This window comes from Plectropomus leopardus, chromosome 19 (genome assembly GCF_026936395.1).
Source record: "Plectropomus leopardus strain MGB_pleo_1.0 chromosome 19, ASM2693639v1, whole genome shotgun sequence".
NCBI lineage: Eukaryota > Metazoa > Chordata > Actinopteri > Perciformes > Serranidae > Plectropomus > Plectropomus leopardus.
In genome coordinates this window covers 20156975-20179479 of record NC_142194.1, presented here as the reverse complement: position 1 = coordinate 20179479, position 22505 = coordinate 20156975, and the positions used below count along the sequence as shown (strand labels likewise).

Here is a 22505-nt window from a genome sequence, read left to right as displayed (position 1 = left end):
AAGTACTGCAATTACAAGTGAGGGGGTTTGGATTAACATCTTTTCATCTCCATATTGGTGACGCACTGCACCCTCACCCAAATAGTACATTCAGGCCCCTTTTTTTTTCTCTCAGCTTTGGCCTTGCCAAAATACTGTAAGCATTTTGTCCACATAAGATGTTGCTCTTGTGTTGTGATGTGACTGGGCAAAAGAAACTTCCAAAATGGCATTGTTTTGGAATCCCATTATTGAACACATGCCAAGTGGTTAGCATAACTTCATAATATTCTTCTATCCTTGTGTTGTTGTGTGCAGTAAGGGTTTCTTGATCCTACTTGTTTATGTGCCAGTGGCATTTCAGCACAGGTTTATAGGCTGAAAAAGTTGCTGATACCTAAAACAAGTATTTTAGATTGGAATACTTGCTGATAACACATAAGTGCAATCCACAGGAATAGATCCTGCTCTGAAGTACAGTTACAAACTTAATAATGGAAAAATATACAGTGTACAGTACATGTCAATGCTGGTCCATAAAGTCCTCTAATCTAAAAATAAACACTGTTCTCCTGTCTGAATTAATCATTCTGGCTTGGCCGTGTGCACCATCAGGCATAGTCTACAGTGTTAACAGTTAGGAGGCTTGTTAGGTATCAAATCCTCTGTGCACCATAGAGATAAATAGAAAAAGGAAATGAATAAGGAATTATAATAATCAAATAAAATGAAATAAATCACATCCTTTGTCCATCCGTCTATCCATCAATTGGTGTCTGCTTATTCCGGCCTGGTCGCTGGGGCAACAGGCTCACCAAAGTACTCCAGACAGCCCTTTCCCTAGCTCCCTAATGCTCCTCCCAGGGGACCCCTATGTGTTCCCAGGCCAAATGAGATACATAATACCTCTAGCATGTTCTTGGTTGGCCCTGGGGCCTCCTACCAGTCGAATGTGCCCGAAACACCTCTTATGGGAAGCACCCAGTAGGCACCTTGATCAGAAGCCTGAACCACCTCAGCTGGCCCCTTTTGACATGAAGGAACAGCAGCTCTACTCTGAGCTCCCTCCGGATGTCTGAGACAGGATTTCCCCATCTCTAAGGCTCTCCCTGTCTCTAAGCCCAGCCACCCTACGGAAGAAACTCATCTCCACTGCTTGTATTCGCAATCTCATTCTTTCTCTTGCTACCCAAAGCTTGTGACTATAGTTGAGGGTCAGGACATAGATGGACTAGTAAATTGAAAGCTTTGCCTTCAGTCTCAGGTCCCACTTGACGATAACAGTCCGTTGAGCACCGCATCACTGATGACGCCATGACCCTGAGATACTTGAACTCCTTCGCTTGGGGCAGTAACTCTCTTCCAACCCAAAGGGGGCAATCCACCATTTTCCAGTAGAGAACAATGGCCTTAGATTTGGAAGTGCTGACTCTCATCTCGACTGCTTCACACTCAGCTGCAAACAGCCCCAATGCATGATGAAGGTCACGGTGTGATGAAGCAAACAGAGCCACATCATCTGCAAAAAGTAAATATGCAATTCTGAGGTCCTCAAACTGAACCGCTTCCTCCCCCAGCTGCGCCTCAGGATTCTTTCCATGAATACTACAAACAGGACAACACCCTCTTAAAAAGGTATTTGACCATATGCCGAGTATGCAGACACAGCTCTCACTTAGGTCGTACGGGGACTGAATGGCTAACCCCACCCTCACCCCACAGGACAGTCACAAGCCTTCTCTAATTTTATAAAGCTAATTTAGACTGGATGGGCAAACTCCTACAACCCCTCCAACAGCTTTGCAAGTAAGGAGCCAGTCCACTGGTCCATAGCCAGGATGGAGTCCACATTGCTTCTCCTGGATCCGAGGATTGACAGTCGGTCAGAATCTCTCTTCCAGCACCCTGGAGTAAACTTTCCCAGGGAGGCTGAGCAGTGTTATATCTGGATAATTGGAGAATACCCTTCGGTCCCCCTTTTTTAAAAATGGGAACCACCACCCTGGTCTGCCACTCCACAGGCACAGTCCCTGATCTCAACGCAACACTGAAAAAGCTTGTCAGCTAAGACAGCCCAACAACAACAAAATCCTTTACCCTCAGATCATTGTCATGTGTAACCAGTAAAAACATGGGATATTAAAATTTAAACAAAATTTCCAAGTCAGATTGATGATGAAATTAATCTACTTTGAGATGTTTTACCTTTCTTGATTTTGAATCTTCCATTGTTTCTAAAACAAACAGAAGCACATGGGTAATTATTATACATGTCATTGGACCTTGAAGTAGGCTGTCTGGTATTTAAACAGTCCTTCCATCCTGGTTTGCATTATGTTTTGTTCCATGCAGCAGTGATGTTGCAGTTTCAGTGAGGATTTCATCTCCTAAGAAGAGCAAGCTACTCATGTTTCTTCATAGATGCAAACACAGTGCGGTGTGTTTGGGGCACAATCTAAAGAAAACAATAACCACAATACATGCCTTTGTCACCCTGGGAGAAAGTATCAGACTCCCTTAAAATTTGCAGCGTTTCTGGAGTTGCTGGGTTGGGGTACTCTTATAATAAACTCTGTGAAGTACTATTGTATGGCAATTTCTTAGTAATTTTTCCCCTCTTGTAAATTTAGTAAATATAATGCATAGTTATTCCTTTCTTTGTGTGTATGTATGTATTTTTCCAACATGTCAAATAGGTAACATTTCAAGGAGTAGTAGTTGCCAAGCTTAAATCTTAAAGTTAATCTTGACTTGACAAAAAAACAACCAAAAGACAATGAATTTATAACCATGTTAACTTAAGTCACTTTGCCCTAGAAATTTGTCACAGTTACTCAATGTTATGCAGGAAAAGAGAGAAAAGAAGACCTATACCAGTGTAGAATTTCATGAACTGACGGCCCTGCATCCCTTTGATATTTCCCACTGCCCTTGAATGCCTAGTCTGTACGGAGACAGAGAGCAGCGGCGGCTCCCTGCGGAGCAGCGCTGCGATTGGCCAGAGCGGAGAGGGGGGAGGGTTTTTCTCCCCCCCTCCTCGCCTCACTACTGGTGTTGTTTCCCTCTTCTGCTGCTTTCCCCTCTCCTCTCCTCTCCTCCCATCCTAGAGGACAGAGCGATGCGGAGACAATAGGACGCAGAGCCGAAGGAGTCTGAAGGATGCTCGGCGCCACATCCACCGTCACACGGCTGCACGGAGGCTTTTCACAGGATATCAGGCTTTTCTCCTGGCTCACCTGGCCCTCTTATGCGATCAGATTATCCCGTGTGTTTACCAGCAGCCTGGGCTGACAGGGCAGACTCCACAGCCTCCATATGGGAACCAACTGAAGGGTGAGTGCCGAAATATAACCGGAATGACGCTGTCCTCACCTACACCCTAACTAACCCGTGTCTGACTCAATACGTTATACAGCAATCATTATGATAAGTACACGGTGTTTTCTTGTATTCGCTGCATCATCGATTAGGCCTGCTCTGTGCAGCAGCATACACTGGAAACAATGCTGTGGTTCTAATGGTGTGTGTATATGTGAGTGTTATTCCATGATCTTCAGCAAACAACAAAAATGCTGCATTTTAGATTGTATGCAATGTTTCTGTAAAGTGGGATTATAATTATGTTACCACCATGCACCTTTTGGGGGCAGCCAGGTATCTGCAGCAGTGTCTGTGTGTGTGTGTCTGTCTGTGTCTGTGTCTGTGTGTGTCACTCAGGTCTGAGCTCTGTTTCACTAAGTGAAATTGATTTTCCTCAGAGTCAGTGTAGTTTGAGGACGTACTGCAGGTGGCAACCAACATGATGTTGCCCCACAGAGTGCTGAAGCTGAGGATGTCTGGAATAGACCATGATGTTTACATCCAGACTGCCTCCATGCCCATGCTGGTTTTAGTCCTCACTGGGCCAAAGTGCCGTGATTTGTTTTTGAGCCTTCCTTATGAGAATTAAGTGTTGTGACAATGTTTTTGCACCCATTATGCTGCATTATTGTCATCCATTAATGTAGGAGTGAACCAACTTGTAATTAATTCCCTGTTATTGAGTAATATTCTGTTGCTTTACGTGTTCTGAGTCACTGTGAGAGGATGTCTGGTTATATGTGTGTGTGTCTGTTTATGATTTGAGCCAGAAGTGCAGCTGATCAAAGTGGGCTTAAGCTCCTTGACGGCACGTAAAAGCAGACACCAACACACACGCAAGATACACTCCAGCATGATGAGTCACGGATAACAATGTAGGTCACATAGACAGTCCGGTAGGGCTGCACGATATCTGGAAAGCATGCGATATGTGATTGTGTTGTTGAATATTGCGATGAATAAATGACTCATGTTAAAATAACAAATATAAAAGTATACAGTTTTAATGTCTTTCTGCTTTAGGTTAGCACTGCTAAAATAGACCCCAGACAATAGATAGCATATGCACAATGAATTTTAAAAAATGCAGTGGTCTTCATAGGTTTTTAATGTTGTAAGTCACCAATGAAATTTGTATTGTATTTGTATTTGTTGTAATTTTTTAACAAATTGTAGTGTTATGTTAAATGGTTGTAATTATGGTTACAGTCATTTATGTTGAAAATGTATATGAAAGTTCAACAAATTCCCAAATCTAAACTTTATCAAACAAAACCAAAGACTGCACATTTATCTTCATATACAGTCTATGTGCAAAACATACAAATGTCACATTTTGAGCCGTGTTTAGAGAGCATCAAAATAATCTAGCCAGTATCAGTTAAATTAGATATGATTGTGATTTGTGATAATGCTATAGAAGTATAATTCATGTGGATAATCCTTGACATTTTCAGTGAGTCACTGTATAACTTTAATAGCTAAACATTTTAAGAAGTATGCTCATTCTCTTTAATTTTGGTAAGAATTTTTATGTTTTCCTTTCACTTGTCCTTTCACTCTCATTCCATCATTTGTCCATCTGTCCCTTCCTCTTTCCTTCTTCCTTTTCTTTCCTATTTTGTAGTTAGTATTTAAGATGTAAAAGTAAAAATATATATTTTATTTAGGAAATGTAGTGTAGTATAAGTGAAAGCTGACAGAAATGTAAAAACTCAAGTAGAGTACAGACACTCCCAAAAACACTCACTTTTTAATTACAATAAGGTCAGAGGTTAGGTACAGAGGGGTGAGGTAAGAATTATTATTGGCCTGACATTTAGACAAATTTGGTCAAATGTGGTAAAAAATTTGCTACATGAGGGATTTGAGTGGTATGTCACCACGAAACACACACACACACACACACACACACACACACACACACACACACACACACAAACAAATACTTGCTGGTGCTTTGTTTTTTAGTGGTCCTTGTCATTGTGTGCTATTCTCCCTCTCTCTCCTCATTATTTCTTCACCCATAAACCACTCCTTGTCAATGCATGGCCACACACACAAACACTTTGATTATGTGTGTGCAGCAGTCACCTCTAGGCCCTGATGACTTACAGTCTCGGTCAGTTACTGTGGTGACTGACTCTGTGAACCCAACGTGCTCATTGGCAGGTCTTCTTCAACAAACCCTGAGTTTGTCTCTCTCTACATCCCCACTTTGATTCTGTTGGTATCAAGAAGCTTATCAGGTGAAGTAATAAGTGGAGAAGTGCTGCATGTCAGAATCTAAATCCTGCTTGGATTTTGGGTATTCAGGATGATCTGAAGTGACTGCTTTTATGTGCTGTCAGTAGTATCTTTAACCCTTTGAAACCTGGATGGACATCACTTTTCTTGTGCTTTTTCAATGCCTTTCTCAAGTATTTAAACCTTTTAACTCTTGGTGCTATTTCTTCCAAAAACAGGATAAAAGGCAATGAGTAACTTGGTAAGAAATGTTCCACAAATAGCAATGAATTAGTAGATTTTAAAAACTATTTTAAAAAAGCAAGAGAGAAATATCTACAAGGTACAAGGCAGATTTATTGTTATTTATCTTAAATGTGGTGTAAGAAGAAATGAAGTTGAAGCTGATCCTAAATCCTGCTACATCTTTTGAGGAGGTGAGGAGTCTCACAGCCTGGGGAAAGAAGCTGCTCCGTATTCTGGTGGTTCGGCAGCGGATACTTGTGTATCTTTTTCCAGATGGCAGCAGGGTGAAGAGACTGTGGCTGGGGTGGCTGCTGTCTTTCAGTATCCTTTGTGCTCTGTGCAGACACCTCACTTCACCGAGGTCACTGATGCTCTGCAGATGGGAACCAGTGATGTTCTGGGCAGGTTTAATCACCCGCTGTAGAGCCTTTCTGTCCTGGGCCGTGCACGAACCATGCCAGTTCATCATGTTTCCAGTTAGTATGCTTTCTATTGCTCCTTTGTAGAAGTTAACCAGGATCTTACTCTGGAATTTAGCCTTCCTAAGTTTCCGTAGGAAGTAGAGCCTTTTCTGTGCTTTTTTTAACCTGGGAGGGGATGTGTGATGACCAAGACAGGTTCTCAGTGATAGTGATTCCAAGGAGGATATAGCTGTTAACCTGCTCCACCTCAGCTCCACTGATGTAGACAGAGGTGTGTGTCTTTGACTCTGTCTTTCTAAAATCAGCTCCTTGGTTTTACTGACCTTGGGCAGTAGGTTGTTCTCTCATTGTTGTTTGTAATACGGCCTATGATGGTGGTGTGGTCCGCATACTTCACAAGAGAGTTCTCCTGATGTCTGGGAGTGCAGTCATGGGTGTACGGTGTGAACTGGAGGGGGCTGAGCACACAGCCCTGGGGGGCTCCGATGTTGAGCACTATTGTACAGGAGGTGTGCCTGCCAGTCTGAACTCTCTGGGGTATGTATGTGAGGAAGTCCAGTATCCAGAGTGTTGTACTAAAGCTCAAAGTGTTACGTTTTCCAATCAGCTTCATGGGAGAGGTTGTGTTGAATGCTGAGCTAAAGTCAACAAACAGCATCCTGATGTAACTGTTCTTACTCTTTAGGTGAGTGAAGACTGATTAAGAGCAGTAGGTATGGCATCCTCTGTGGATCTGTTGGCTCTGAAAGCATACTGGTGAGGGTCCAGGCAGGTAGGGATGTTGTTTTTGATGTGCTGGAGAACCAGTTTCTCAAAGCACTTCATTAGGATGAGGGTAAGAGCCACAGGGAGGCAGTCCTTTTTAGGTACAGGAGCGATGATGGCTGTCTTGAGGCAGGAGAGAACAGTCTCTTGTTAGAGTGAGATGTTAAAAATATCAGTTATAACATTAACAAGCTGATCAGCACAAGTTTTTAGTACACATCCAGGAATGTTGTCAGGGCCGGCGGACTTGTTTATATTCACTCTCAGAAGGAGTTTTGTCACATGTGCTGTGGTCACTGAGAGTGGCCGGTCCTCTGGAGGTAGAGTAGACTTCACAGCTGAGTCCTTATTGAGGAGGTCAAAGTGAGCATAAAATGTGTTCAACTTGTCTGGCAGCGTGGCCTCACATATGATGGGGGCGCTCCTGCTTTTGTAGCCTGTGACATTTTGAACCCCCTGCCACATATCTTTAGTTGCTGTTGAGGTCTCTCTCCAGTCTCTGCTGATGTCCACTCTTAGCCTCCTTGATGCCAGCTCCCAGTTGTGCTTTGGTGATGATGTATGCCTCCTTGTCCCCTGACTGAAAGGCAGCTTTTTTTGCTCTGAGAGGAGTCTTCACCTCCGCATTCATCCAGGCTTTCTGGTTGGGGAATGATTTCACCGTCTTTGTGATCACCACGTCATCAACACATTTGCTGATATATGATGTCACAGAAGATGCATATTCTTCAAGATTGATCTTGTTATCTTGAATGGCAGCATCTTTGAATATTTGCCAATCAGTGTGCTCAAAACAGTCCTGTAGAGCTGCAGTGGCTTCGTCTGTCCACACTTTAACAGTTTTAACTGTTGGTTTGACCCTTTTTTATCAGCTGACAATATGTCGACAGAAGGAGCAGAGAGCAGAGAGTCAGGACCTGACGAACCTCCAAATAGGATCGAAACGTTGTCTTGAATAAATTTGTGTGGCATGGAGTAAGTGTGCAGGCGTTACCTTCTTCTTTATTCAAGTTTTTCAAAAGCTTTGCACCTACACAATGTGCGTATAACCATTCTTTTTTAACCTGGCAGAATGAGCAGAGAGATATGATCTGACAGGCCAAAGTGAGCGTGGGAGTGCTTTGTAGCTGTCAGGAATCTCTAAGGAATGTTTTTAAGAACTAAGGAAATACTGTTTATAATTATCATAATCACATAGGCCTGTTTAAGATTATATTGCAGAATTCTTATCATTTTCAAGTACCTTTTCCAGATTATTTTCTTGTTGTTTTACTCTTTTTATAGCTAATTTTCAGTTAGCTTTCTTTTACTTTTTTTTAAATTTCTTGTTATTTTATTGGCCTCTTCCCATGTTTTGAAACAAGTCAAGCCAATTTGCTCAGGTTTCAAAGCGTTGAGGAGATTTTTCTCCTTACATTTAAATATAACCCAGTTGGTTGGAAATTCTTTTTTGTTTTTGTAACACTGTGACTGTCAACTGCTCTGACAACTGTCAGTTTGTCAGAGCAGTTCCACTAAAATATTTATTGCACATAATGTAAGATCTCATTTTAAATAGTACATATATGAATATCGTATGAAGCTTTAGATATGCACGATCAGTGAATAATTCTCTCTATCACTCATGATGTTATTGCACTGACGTCACATGATTTTTATATTGGATATTATATGTGAATATTTTTGGGGTGAGCAGGATTGTGACGCAGCTGTAGAATGTAGTTTGAAAGTGAGTTTTTTAAATAATCGGTGTATAGTTGGAACATGTTTTAGCAGCATTTTAGTGAGTGTCTTTAAATTTAAATTCATTGAAGTAGTGAAATAAAGCCACTTTGTGCTGTTGAGAGGTCCAAATAGATGTCTAAGGATTAAAAATACTGATTTTTAACCTCCTTGCCTGTTCAAGTACAAATCATCAACCACATTATTATTGGATCAGATTCTGAGCTCACGATCATATTTCTTTATCTTTAATCAAAATGTCTTATTTTTCATCTTCACTTGCTGGCCCTTGTGTTTTTCTCCCTGTCAGATTAAAGCTTAATAAATATATTTAAAGGCCTAAATGATAACTTAATGGACAACCCTGAATAGAATGTTATTGTGTTATTTTGAAATACGGCCGTGGTAATACCGTCTTTTTTTAAACAGACGCAAAATCCTATTATAAGATATTAAATTGAACGGGTTATTTTTTTATTATTATTTGTGCTCAGTTACTCTTCACGGGAAGCAGGGATGTGTTTACGGCTCGTGTTTCAGGAAAATCGAAGGTTATGGCTGTGTTCATTGCCTTGGCTCACTGACGGTGCTCGGCCGATCAGTTCTGCTCGCTGGTTGCATAAGCAGCCTGGGATTTAGTCAGCTGCTGCCTCTGGCCGCTGCTCTGTTTCCACAGAGTGTTAAACATGGTGACATGGAGTGTCAGTATTGAGAGAGGAGGCAGAGAGGAGGGGAGGACTGGATTTGTGGTACTGGAATAAATATAGAATGATTGCTTTGAGGTGGATAGGGGCCATGATTTATCATTCTGTAACAAATCCACTGTATGGATATGACAATATAGAGTGTGCTTTGATTTTGTTATAATATATAATGTGTACAGTGTCTATTTTAATCCTTAAGACCTGGAATGGCATCACTTTTCTTGTAATGCGCTCGGATTCCTTTGACAAGCATTTAAGCCTTGCAAAACCTGAGCTAATTGATTTGATTTCTTTTGAAAACATGGCTGAAAAGGCAACAAGCAACTTGGCAAGACATGTCTAACAAATTGCAAGAAATTACTAAAAGGTGAAAAGAAAAACGCCTTGAAAATTAATATAAAAATATGGAAATTATAAAGAGAGAGAAATAAGTAAACATTAATAATAGTAAGTCAGGATAATTATAATTATTATTAACTATATTATTTATTTATATTTGTTGATGTTTTGCTAATATATATATATATATAATTTTGTGGTAGAATGGGTCAGGGTTATTGCTGATTATTACTGAGTATGTACCAGAAACTTTAGCTTCCTCAGCCAGCTGCCACCTTATTTTTTTTATTTTGTGAAATGAGTTTTTGTGTACTGCCCTATAATTGTACGACAGGACCAACTACCTGGCCACTTTTTATTTATTTACTTATTTATTATTGCAACAACATAACGTCAAATATCCATTTATTTGTAAACCATTGATTTGTGTTTTGGGGGAGTCTTTCTTTGCTGCCTTTAACTGTTATTTACAGTCCAGTGCCAGTGTTTGTGACTGTTTGGTCTTAATTTATTCTGCCAGCTTGCTTATGGAAAGTGGATTTTAATACTAGTCCAAATTTGTGAATGAAATTGTCTTCATGGTTGGTTTTGGGAAGGCTTCCCTGGGGACTCTAACTATAGGGCCATTGGGCATGCATACATTCTTCGTGTGTCTGCTTTTGTTTGGGAGTTTCAGTAGTTTGTAGTTACTTTTGGCAAAATGCTTTGTTTTGCATAGGGTCGGGGGAGTGTATTTTTTTTAAAGATGTTTTTCTTTTAGAATCAAACTTTTTTGCTGGAAACCAGTCAAATCGGCAAGTTCATGTTTTATTTTCCCAGGCAGATGTATCTGGTCCCCCTCCTGCTCACATAGATTTCCATCCAGTCTGGAGGGCTAATGTAAGTCGTGTTTCAGACGACAACTGACAACTTTACAACAGTGTGGAGCCTCTTTATGCAAAGTATGTTATGATATCATTTTTGGTTTGTGCACTCTTGTGCCGGGGACACTACAGTGAGCCTAAACCTAGTTTAGTGAATTAGAGTGCTGTTTAGGCATTTTTGAAAACAACCAAGATGGCTGCAGCTGAAGTGGGACTTTTTTGTTGAAGTATTCATTTCAAATTGTGATGAGAGAAATGGCAACACTCGTGAATAGACATATTGATGCTACACCATCACAGCTCATGCTGAGACAACAGACTTCCTCTCAACATGGAGAGTCAACATTTGTTCTGACCTGATGAGTCATTCGGCTATAATGCTGCCTCTGTAAAAATACAGGTGCAGCTCTCTGTGTGGCAATCACAAATACACTCGCACAGGCTGCCACACACATGGAAGTTCATCAGAGCTGAAGGCATAAGAGGAGGCTTAGGTAAAGCGAGGGCGCCTATGTGTCTTTTTTAGACATACACACACAACCATCAGCATAGTTGCCTTTAGTCCTGTGGCTACGGATGCTTTCTCCTCTTGGCTGTCGCTACCACTACTTGTCTTCCCTCCACCTCAGCACAAAGTCCTCTGTCCTCTGTAGGGGGTCGCACTTCCTTGTACCATCATATAACGTAAACCTGTAAACCTGCTCTGTATGCTCAACAGTAACAGGTTCTGTGTGCAACATTCAGAGCATTACTATATCAGCAAACTATTTTATGCTATATAAAGATATAATGGATTAATGGCGTACTAAGCAGAGAATGAAGTCATGTTCCCTCAGTGTGTTTCGTAATCTAAGCTTGTGTATGTGTGTGTGTGTGTACCACTGGCAAGCTCTTTGCCAGCGCTTTGCACTGTGCTCCTACTATGGTTACCACTGATATGGGAACGGCGACATTGCAGAGACGTAGTACTCGCCCTCTAGTTTCCCCCACTAGTTCTGTCAGCACTGTCCCATTGTTTAACGCTGTCCATATAACTCACATGACCTGAGTTTCACCAAGAGCCCCTTTAATGATGAAACGTTTCCTAAATAATATTGTAGTTTACAGAACTCATTACAGATTTTCAGCAAATATGAAATGTGGATTTTTATTTTCAATGTCGTCTCTCCTGCTCAAGATGTTTATATAACTGAAAAATGCACAAAAATATTCTGCACCAGTTGTGGCATGCATGATCGTTCTCCCGCTCTCCCGAACATGGGTGGTGTCGCCACCTCAGACATATAGCAGTGAACTGGGGACGTACGTTTACATGCACAGTAAATTCGAGCTACGGTTGTAGCTCAATTAGGCCATTTAATTGGACTAATGTCCTTGCCCTAGTATATAATCACCGGGGGAGAGTTGATTTATTGATGAAAGTATGTCCACAGTGGGTTGCGATTGGGCCTTTTTTTGGTTGACCATTTACGTCACATACCAAACAAGTTAGCAAGCAACAAATGGTTTGCATCTTGAACGATGATAACATAGATAAGTTTTCAACTGCACATTTCGTACTTACTCTACACTTTACTTGGTACCTTCTTCTTCTTTTGTTTTTCCCGAATTTCTTCTACAAATGAATGCTTTTCGACTTTCGGGTCAACGCCTGGTGCGAGTACTATGGAGCGTGCGCAGTATGCCTCGGCCGCTTCAAGTCTGATCGAAGCATATACATAAAATATTAGCTGGATTCCCAACATAATTACCGAGGTGTGTTAGTCCGACTTTGAGAAATTTAACTTGGTACATTTTCATTGGAACTAACATGTTAACATGTATTTTCAAAGTCCAATTTTAATAATTTAACTTCTTCTTACGTCATGTCAACATACTGACTACATGAGTCCAGGTGTGGCAGATGTATGCCCAATCATGTCCTTTTTGCTCTGGTGTAGTAATATTTTTTTTAACTTTGTTTTGATATTATATATATTATCATGCTTTGTTTATACAGTTATCCAATGCAAAGTTACATTTTTATGTGACTTTGTCTGCCTTGTCCAACCTGTAGCTTCTGAATAGGAGAGTATAGATATCATTATTTGCCAAAGTTATTATTTTTTTATTCACTTAATCAAAGGGAGAACCAGTCACAGCAAATAGAGATTTGTGCTAAAAATTAGGAAAAAAATCTGTTAATATCCCTCCTTTTTTTCACTGTAACTAATCCCAGCAATCCCAGCAGCACCAGAGACTTGTAGGAGCCCACAGGCAGATCATTCACAATTCTTGCAATGTCTTTGATACCTTTTAGCTACATTTAGCAATTTTAAGGAGACGTATGTCAGCTACGATGTAGCTACAGTGGTTACATGTGAAGGCTGTATTGTTAGTGTTCGCTATACCCCTTGATGTGTAGTATAATTCCAGTTTATGGCATTTACAATGACATTCACATGATATTCCACAGATGTAGTATGACCATGTGTGCCCCTGAACATGCCCACTCAAGGCATGATAAATATATATATATATATATATATATATATATATATATATATATATATATATATATATATATATATATATATGTTTGTGTTATGCAAGGTAACCTAAACTTTAAACTAAGTAATTCAATTGTTGTAACAAGCTACTAGACAGTAAACACAATGCATGGCAATCACTCATCACATAGCCCTGAAAATCTGTATAAAATAGTGTATAAAGTATAAAAGGCCACTATATTAAAATAGAAACATGTGCACTTATGTGTATGAGTATCAAAACTGAACAAGCCAGTAAAAAATAAATAATGTAAAATACTGCACATAAAAGTAAATGCAAATGAAATCAAAATGCAGATAGAGAAATTCAAAGGAAAACAGCAACCAAGTAAATATTTACTCTGAGGTTTCACATTCCCCTGGACGATAAGTTGATGTCGAAGTTATAGTAATGATGTAGAAACACGATTCTGAAATCAGACAAGATATAAGGATAATTATACACTTGTTTTATTTTACAGAACCAACACACACACACACACACACACACACACACACAGTCACACATCCTGCAGTGCCACGATAAGCACTTCTGGTCCTGGGCAGAAACAAATGGCCTTCTCTGTTTACAACTCCCTTCTGTCTGTGTGTGTGTGTGTGTGTGTGTGTGTGTGAGAGAGAGAGAGAGAGAATTTTTGCATGTGCCTGAGAGCTTTTTTTTTTTTTTTATAGAAGGAGAGAGGTACAGTACATCCTCTCTGCACTGCCATTTATCACCCAAACTGACTCATCCCCCTTCACCTGCTGGTGTCAACTACTCTTCCTGTCCACTTCACACAAAAGAGATCACACTCCCACAGAGGAACACAGGCCTGTGGAGGTCTAGCGTGTTGTTCTGTCACATAGCTGGTGACTTAATATGTGATTAAGCAGGTAATGACAGCTGCTCTGCCCATAAAACAATGTTATTTTCTGCACCTAGATGGTGGAAGAGAGTTCGCCCTTTGAAGGATTTGGGAAGATTATCAGATGAATGTTATTTCTGTATGATTGATATGTGTTGATCATAAAGTAGGTGCTGTAAAAATGACAGCAGTCCAAGAGCTGCTGGTTTGTCAGAATAAGCGATGACAGAAATCTAAGTGTCTGCTCAGGGATGGAGTCGGGTTATGTAACGAGTGTGTATTTGTGTGTGTGTGTGTGTGTGTGTGTGTGTGTGTGTGTGTGTGTTTATGGATACGTATATGTATATGTGTGTGCAAACTCCATTTGTTACACATGTGCAAGCATCGGTGAGGTTCAGGACTTGGCAGGCGCCTCAGACAAAAAAAAGAAAGCAATCACTAAAAATAATCACACTGCAGCAAGGAATGGATTTGCTAAAAAGGACTGTTTGACTCTGTGTGCGTGTGTGTGTGTTTGTGTGCATGTGTGACACAACTCTGCTCTGGCATTCCCCTTGGCAAATAGCATTTGGAATTACTTAAGCCTTCACTGCGGATAATTAGCATTTTCAGTGACTATCACACTGCAGATCAGAGCAGCAGACTTCGAGCTTCAGCAGTGAAGACGTGTTGTCTATCTTCGACCTTGAAAACCAACAGAAATATCACAAACGCGCTCTCCTTTTTACAACCCAGATGTGTAAATTGTTTGTTTGTTCTGTGTCCATCCCTTTTTATCAAATAAAAAAGGGGGATGTAATGAAGCTGCTTCCTTTCCAACAAATGATTGTAACTGACAAGGCCACGCATGACACAGCCAACCTCTCGAACAAATCTCATATCTTGTTTTATTTATTTTTTAATAACAATTATTGTATTTAGTCGTTTTTGGATGCAAAATGACCAGTAAACCACATACACCTCAATGGGAATGAGATATAAAATATATTTGATATGTGATTTTACACATGGAAAACTATTTTGAAGTAAAAATTTGTTGTGGCTTTCTTATACTTCATATGATAAATGTGAAAATGATTTTTACATATTATAAATTTAAAATTAAATCAATGAATGTAACTGTATTTAGTTATTTATTAGCTTTTTATTTGTGGTTTTTGCAACCTTTGTGATCCACTTGCAAATAATTATAATGGGGATTATTTCTAATTTTAGTGAGTAATTTTGTGATGAATAAAAATCTCACATTTGCAAACATTTTCTGGCATCTATAGTTGTAAGTTCGTTGGATATACACTAAATAAGCCTACCAGAGGATGAAGATGATGATAAAAATCTTTAACCTGTTGTAAAATGATCTTATCTATTGCAGTTCCAAAACAATACTGCAATTTCTATGAACTGTAAAGTCATTTATTAACAATAATTTAAAAAATAGATAAGAATAAAAACTATCCTTAGATGCCAAATAAAAACTGTGTGTCCTCTCTTGTTTCTTCACAGTGACGCCAGCTGTTAGCTGCTGCTGCTCTGTCCCACCTGAGCATCTTTTCCCCAGTTCTTTCTCCTGGTCCATCCCCAAAAACAGTCCGCAGCATGAGTTCCTCTCCGCTAGTGTCTCGAGCCAACGTGGACATCCTGGATGAGCTGCAGCTGATCGCAGCCCAGAATCTGGAGAGAGTGGAAGTCAACAAATATTATGAGGTGATCAGGGAGCTGGGCAAGGGCACCTACGGCAAGGTGGACCTGGTCATCCATAAGATCAGAGGTGAAGGACGCATTCACATCAATACACATAACCAATAACCTGCTGCTTTAAATAAGCAAAAAACAAACCCACAAATGTCTGTGTGCTTAATCTTCCTCCATTTCAACATATAAGGTACAAAAATGGCACTGAAGTTCCTGAAGAAGAAGACAACCAAGCTGAAGTCATTCTTGCGGGAATATAGCATCTCACTCTACCTGTCTCCGTGCCCTTTCATCATTAACATGTTCGGCATCGCCTTCGAGACAGACGACTACTATGTGTTCGCCCAAGAGTATGCTCTGGCAGGAGACCTCTTTGATATCATTCCTCCACAGGTAGTCGTCGTGATTTTTTATTCTAGTTATTGCTTCTTTGCATTGTTGCTTTTGGACTTTAACCCTGTGAAACCTGAGCAAAATGGTTTGATAACTTTCAAAGAGATAGGGAGACAATAAGCAACTTAACACAACATGGCCAAAAAAAGTAGCAAGAAATTAGTAAAAAAAAAAGACCAATAAAATTGAGAAAGAAAATAAGCACAAAAATAAAATAAACAAACAAGCCAAAGTGCTGAAAATTAAATTATTAAAATTTAATTTCTGTAACATCATTCTAAATACATAATTATTATGAATGTAATTAATTAATTTGTTATTTTTAAAAACTAATTTTCTGGTAGCTTTCTTGTCACCTTTTACTAATTTATTGCACATTTCGAGACATTTTTTGCCTAGTTGCTCATTGCCTTTCCCCCCTTTAAAGAGAAATCAAACAGATTTTTCAGGGTTCAACAGTTAACAAAAATATTCATCCTGACAAGTTTTTTAAGAAGTTGAGTGTGTTAAATCAGTGAAGAAAGCTGTCAATACAATGATGTATTGTTTTATTGGTTTTTATGCTACTGTCTGATCTCCCTCGGTCTGTTCCTTCAGGTTGGTCTTCCTGAGGCAGTTGCAAAGCGCTGTGTGCACCAAGTAGCCATTGCCTTGGATTACCTGCACTGTAAGAAGCTGGTCCACAGGGATATCAAGCCTGAAAATATCCTGATCTTTGACCGGGAGTGCCGCAAGGTCAAGCTGTCGGATTTCGGCATGACCCGCCGAGCTGGCTCCCCTGTGAAAAGAGTGAGTAACATCTTTCTCTATGACCTATAATGGTGCGTTTCCACCAGCTGGTTGGTTCAGTTCAGTGCAGTTCGTTATGCATTTTTTTGTGTTTCCACTGTGAAAAGGTATGAATGGTATCCTTGGTACCTTTTGAAACGTCCCTATTTAGCACACAGATGCGGTACTAAAAGGTAGAGCTAGAAATGCAGCAGTCCATTGATTGGTCAGTAGAGAATCAGCGATCTGCTAGTTTAATGAATGTACATACTGTGACAAATTTTTCACGCATTAGTTAACTGTAACTACGAGATAAAAGACTGTTTTGCAGCCTTTAGCAGCAGCTGAAGACTGAGAGAAAATAATTTAATTCACTGTGCCAACTGTTCGGGCAACTTTTAAGGCTGTATGTTTACCTGTCATGTTACTCAATGCATAAGTTGACAACAGGAATCCATTCTAACACCTTAAATTTCAAGATGACAACTTTGACCTTTCCATTTGTTTTTATGGTCTCTCTTGGATGACATATACTTTTAGTAATGAGTTTAACACTTTAAGCATTTAAAAATGTATATTAATTGCAACTGGATTATGTGAACTGTATATATGCTAATACTCACTTGGAGAAAAAAAAATACTTGGCGGAGCGTCCATTATTCTAGTGCACTCTGCTCTTGCCTGCAAGGAGTTAATGCACAAACCCGCTTTTTAAAAATGTCACATAGAGAGAGACTCTCACTCTAGCCTGTTCTTGAAAATGTCAGCGTGCAGCCCATTCTATGGACGATATACGGGATGCAGACTTCACTCTGTATCATTGGTGAACATGAAATGCTGAGAGTGCTGCTGGACGGAGCAGTGAGTGACAACAACCCCGCCTACATGTAAGGGCCTGTGTCCACATGGTGTTTTTCTTCAGCAGAAAAGCATTGGCAGAACGCTGGGGAGCGTTAATCCAGCACTTCAAAAAAAAAAAAAAGAAAAGAAAAGAACTGCTCCCAGAGCTTTTTTTAATGATGTCCCGCATGTTGGTTTTGTTACTATGACAACTACAACCAAACATTAACATTAGCAAGTAAGCTAATGTGCCGCCTCATTAAGAGGGCTGACGACACAGTAAACAACAAGCTCAATACGGAAAGTTGATAAAAGGACAACGCACATCAGCAACATCAAGTGTCCGCCAGGCAATCTTCACCCACAAATGGGCAACCAGAGGAGCTCGGAGCGATCGCACCAAAAAGGTGGAGATCTCAAAAAAAGATGCAGAGCGTGGCACTTTTATTGACAGGCTTTTCTCCAGGCGGCTGCATGCAGACGTCACCCGTTCCTCATTGGGAACAATTTGAAAAAAAGACACTGGCGCTGAGAAAAAACGCTACGTCGACACAGGCCCTAAGAGCACTGTCTGCAGTGGAAACGCTGAACAGATCTAGGGTCTAGGTGCCCGTTCATTGGTGTTTCAAAGGTGCTATACAAAAAGCTTTTTAATGGACAAGCAGCTTAATTCTGTCTTGTTTCAACCATGGTGTTGACCTGTTGAGTTTCCCCTCCAGGTGAGTGGCACCATCCCCTACACAGCCCCAGAGCTTTGTGACGTGTCCCGCCACGAGGGTTTCTCTGTGGACTACAGCACTGACGTTTGGGCCTTCGGTGTGCTTCTCTTCTGCATGCTGACTGGCAACTTCCCCTGGGAGAAGGCACTGCCTTCTGACTCCTTCTACCAGGAGTTCATCCGCTGGCAGAGGAGGAGGACGAACACGGTGCCGTCCCAGTGGAGGCGCTTCACTGAGCAGGCCCTCCGCATGTTCCGCCGGCTGCTCTCTGTGGAACAGGACCGCCGCTGCTCCGTCAAAGAGGTCTTTGGCTATTTCAGCCATTCTTGGATGCTGGACGCAGAGAACAACAACAAAAATTGCAATGGCAACAGTGGAGGTGGTGGAGAGAGGGTTGTCGGTGGAGGAGGAGGAGGAGGAGCAGGAGGAGGAGGGGTGAGGGGAGAGGTGGACGGTGTTATCTCTTCATCTTCGTCCGGGGAGGAAGACGAGGAACTCCTTGTGGAGAGGATGAAGCAACAGACTCTCTCCCCACTGTCGCCTCTCTCTCCCATGTCTCCCGGGGCAGTGGAGAGGGCGAGCGGTGGTGGCGCGAAGGGCGGGATGATGGAACCGGGCGGCGGCCACCATTTTGTGTCCGTCTCCACTAACAGCTCTGTGTCGTCCACCAACAGCTACGATCGAATGCCACGGGAAAACAGTTCACCTGGTGGTCGCATGCTGGTGGCTACACCTATTGAAATCTGCGTTTGACTGCATTAATGTTGTCACGGACTCACTGGTACACACTTTTATACCTCTCATCCAACCACATAGATGTGCATGCTCGGAAAAAGAAACAAACTGACAACAAGTACTAACACATATCCTGTTCTAAACGAAAGGAAGGGCAGACACGGAAGACTTACCAGAAAGTATTTGAAGAGTGCGTACATTCATCATGAGGTAGAGTTTTTGGTCACAATGGAGTCAAAAGACTCCGTGAGAAGCCCCATTTATACTTTGATTCCGATGTTGTGTGCAAAAGCAGTTTCGTGAAACCCAGAGGAAAAATGAAAAAAATTGCTTCCAATAGAGATTCTGTCAATGAGACTATCTGAAAAGAAGACCAAAATGTATTTCTTAAAGCAATACTTGAAGCAAAAAAAAGCAAAATGAGACACAAAGGGGGAGAGTGCTGTGTGATCTCTTCAGGACGTGACCGCTGTCATTTTTGAATGAAGCCAAGGGACAAAGAATTTGTATTTTTGGAGAAGACTCAAAACAGAGTTCAAGGAAATACCTTGTAAGATAAGAACGACTGAATCGCGGTGTCGTATCATGTGTAACAAAAAATGTGAACGCGTGAGTGTGTTTGTTGTGTGTACCACTGTGCGTGTTTTAAATCCAAAAGAAGCGTATTTATTTTTGCTTTGAGAATTTTATTATTCGTTTGAATCTAAAAAGACTACACACTCTATTTTTTCTATTGTTTTTTTTGTAACACAGCTTTCTTTCTTTTTCATTAGACTTTACATTGTATTTTGGTGTTCTGGCATCACTGTGCCAAATTCTCACAGCTGTAACAAATGTGCAACACATTTGCTTGGCTGCTGTACATATTGGTATGAATAGCTACATATCGTGTCTGAGGTTTGACCGGCGGAATATTTCACGGCTATCGTCTGTAAACCAGTACGTCCCTGAGCGACAGACTGAGAGAAAGCAAATAACGTCTCTGTTCTCCATGTCAAACATATCTACTTCACTGGTGAAAGACTATTTTCTACTCACTCTCAAAAATCTGTTTGTATGGCTTCTGTTTTCTTTGAAACGTTTTTCAGAATAATTCTGTTTGTAATTGCTTGTTTTCCTCGAATCCTTAAGCAAAATGTATTGTCTGAAAAGAAAAGAGAAGAGATCACTTAGCATTTTCAACTCAATCTGAAGGAAAAAAAAACACAGAAGATATCAGAAGAGTCGCCTTTTATAAATTTGCATGACCAGTAGCTCAAAGTTATCTTTATGAAGAATTTGAACCAGCTTTACAAAAAATACGGAGAAAAAAAAGGATAAAAAGAAACGTATAATGTCGTGATGTGAATTTTTTGCCGTAGCACAATTTCCTGCATTATGTCCCTGAGTGAATATTGCTGTCATGATCTCTTGAGACATCCTAGGGCTAAAAAAAAAATCTGAACAATATTCTGTGTGTTGTATTTGTAATGCTATTTGTATTGCTATTAATGCTGTGTACTCATCTCACCACCTTCAGGAGCAGAAAAAAAAAGCAAAGCATGAGGACATAGAGTGAGAGGCTTGAATTCAAATCACAGGTAGGGAATTAAATGATTTAATTTTTTATTTCTAAATTGCCACCTTTAGAATAGTAATGTGATGTAAATTTTTTTTTGTTTTTTTACTATGATAGAATCACCAGGGAAAAAATTATCCATTACTTTCTTTGACTAAACATTACTGAAATAATTGCCTCCATAAATATCCAATTACTACCCTTTATTATACCTAAATTTGAAAAGAAAAAAAGCAGTGGATTATGCATAGGAATGGGCATTTTGTGTGTTGCTTTCCAGACACGAGCCTGCATGAACTTGTATGTGCTATAGCTCTGTTGTGAAAACCTAGTGTTTTTCTCCTGTCACAAGCTGTAGTACTGTGTAGATGTAGTGTAGCTGAAAACAACATGTTTCTTTATCTTGGGAGGGTCGGTAGCCCCAGCTCGGATCAGCTCAAACTCTGTTCTGCCCTTAAAGAAACCGTTTGCTGCTCCCAGATCAGCAGGCGAGTATGGAAATTACTACATCTTGTGACAATCTCTGACCTCATTGGCAGCCTTCTGACTCAGAACAAAGGACAGTCCTGATACAGATACTGTAGCTGTGGTGTTTTCTATAGCTGGTTGCTCTCTATAGGCCAGCTGCAAGCAGCACTTACTCTGCAGCGTTTATAGCACATCACATTTAACTGGGGAGGCATCTCACATGACTGTATGAAGACGAGGTCTTTATTTTCTGCAGTTTTCTCCTTAGAAGAACTCTCTACCCTGTCGTATCCAGAAAACCATAAGATACATTATAATTCAAATGAGAAATTCCAAAAATCATTTTTTGAAAAACAAAAATGAATCAGACTTTTTGAAAAAAAAAAAAAATAGCAATAACAATAATAATAAGTAAATAAAATAAACGGAAAATTAACATGTCAATCGTTCAAATTATTAAGAACACAAAACATAGTGTAATCATAAAGATATGTGCCTCCACTGCTTTAGGTTATGCTTACAATATATATATTTTCACATTGATTCTGTTGCGGTCATCTTTTTTTGCTGAGCAAAAAATACCTAATTTTGGCATAGCCTATTTCATTTTAGCAGCTTCATAGCCCAGTTTAAAGCATTTGCTAAAAACCTGACCTGGGAGGAAGGATGAGTCACACTAAACTAGACATGAAGGGAATTGTGCTTTTGTCACAAGACACCTTCCCTTTTCTACCGTACTACGTCTGAGTCAGTTGCTGCTGCCTCATCACCTTATCCATCACATAATGTGTTGTAACAGAGTTCCAGTGTCTTTCTGTACAGTGACATATTTCAAAGCATCATGATTTTGGTGAAGTCTTAGTGAGTAGATGACCACAGCACTAGAACTCGTACCCGGTTCTGTCTTTGCAATACAACTGTCTTCCTGTAAGCTGAGATTTAGTCAATAAAAGAAGAATTCCTGTTGGAATGATCTTTGGTACCTTTTTTGTCCCTGAATAATGCATTAGGACAAAGCAGGAGTGAAGTTAATTTGACTTTTATGGTACACATTGTGTCGCCAGGACAAAAAAATGTTTTTGAATTTTTTCCCAAGAAAAAATACTTTTTACTTAATTCTCACCTTTTCTGTGATTGGAAGTGATAGTAATGCTGGTGATAGAAGTAGCCTTACTCAAAAACTTGAAGTAAGGAAAACTACCAGTACTAACTATTAATAGTAGAACTATTAACACAGCACAGTAGAAGTCCTATGTTCTTTTTATTTGCTTGAGGTGACTACTAATAAAACAGGCATTGGAAACTTACATGA

General features: G+C 40.2%; 1 protein-coding gene across 1 annotated transcript; it reads left to right on the top strand.

Moving 5' to 3' along the window:
• Window positions 1-875: 875 nt before the first annotated feature.
• On the top strand, window positions 876-22163 carry bsk146 (brain specific kinase 146). Its single transcript, XM_042508666.2, has 5 exons — window positions 876-3312; window positions 15524-15788; window positions 15903-16105; window positions 16703-16894; window positions 18433-22163. Exons 2-5 carry the CDS (start codon window positions 15617-15619, stop codon window positions 19183-19185), a joined length of 1320 nt encoding a protein of 439 aa, XP_042364600.1. The 5' UTR covers window positions 876-3312; window positions 15524-15616; the 3' UTR covers window positions 19186-22163.
• The last annotated feature ends 342 nt before the right edge of the window (window positions 22164-22505 follow it).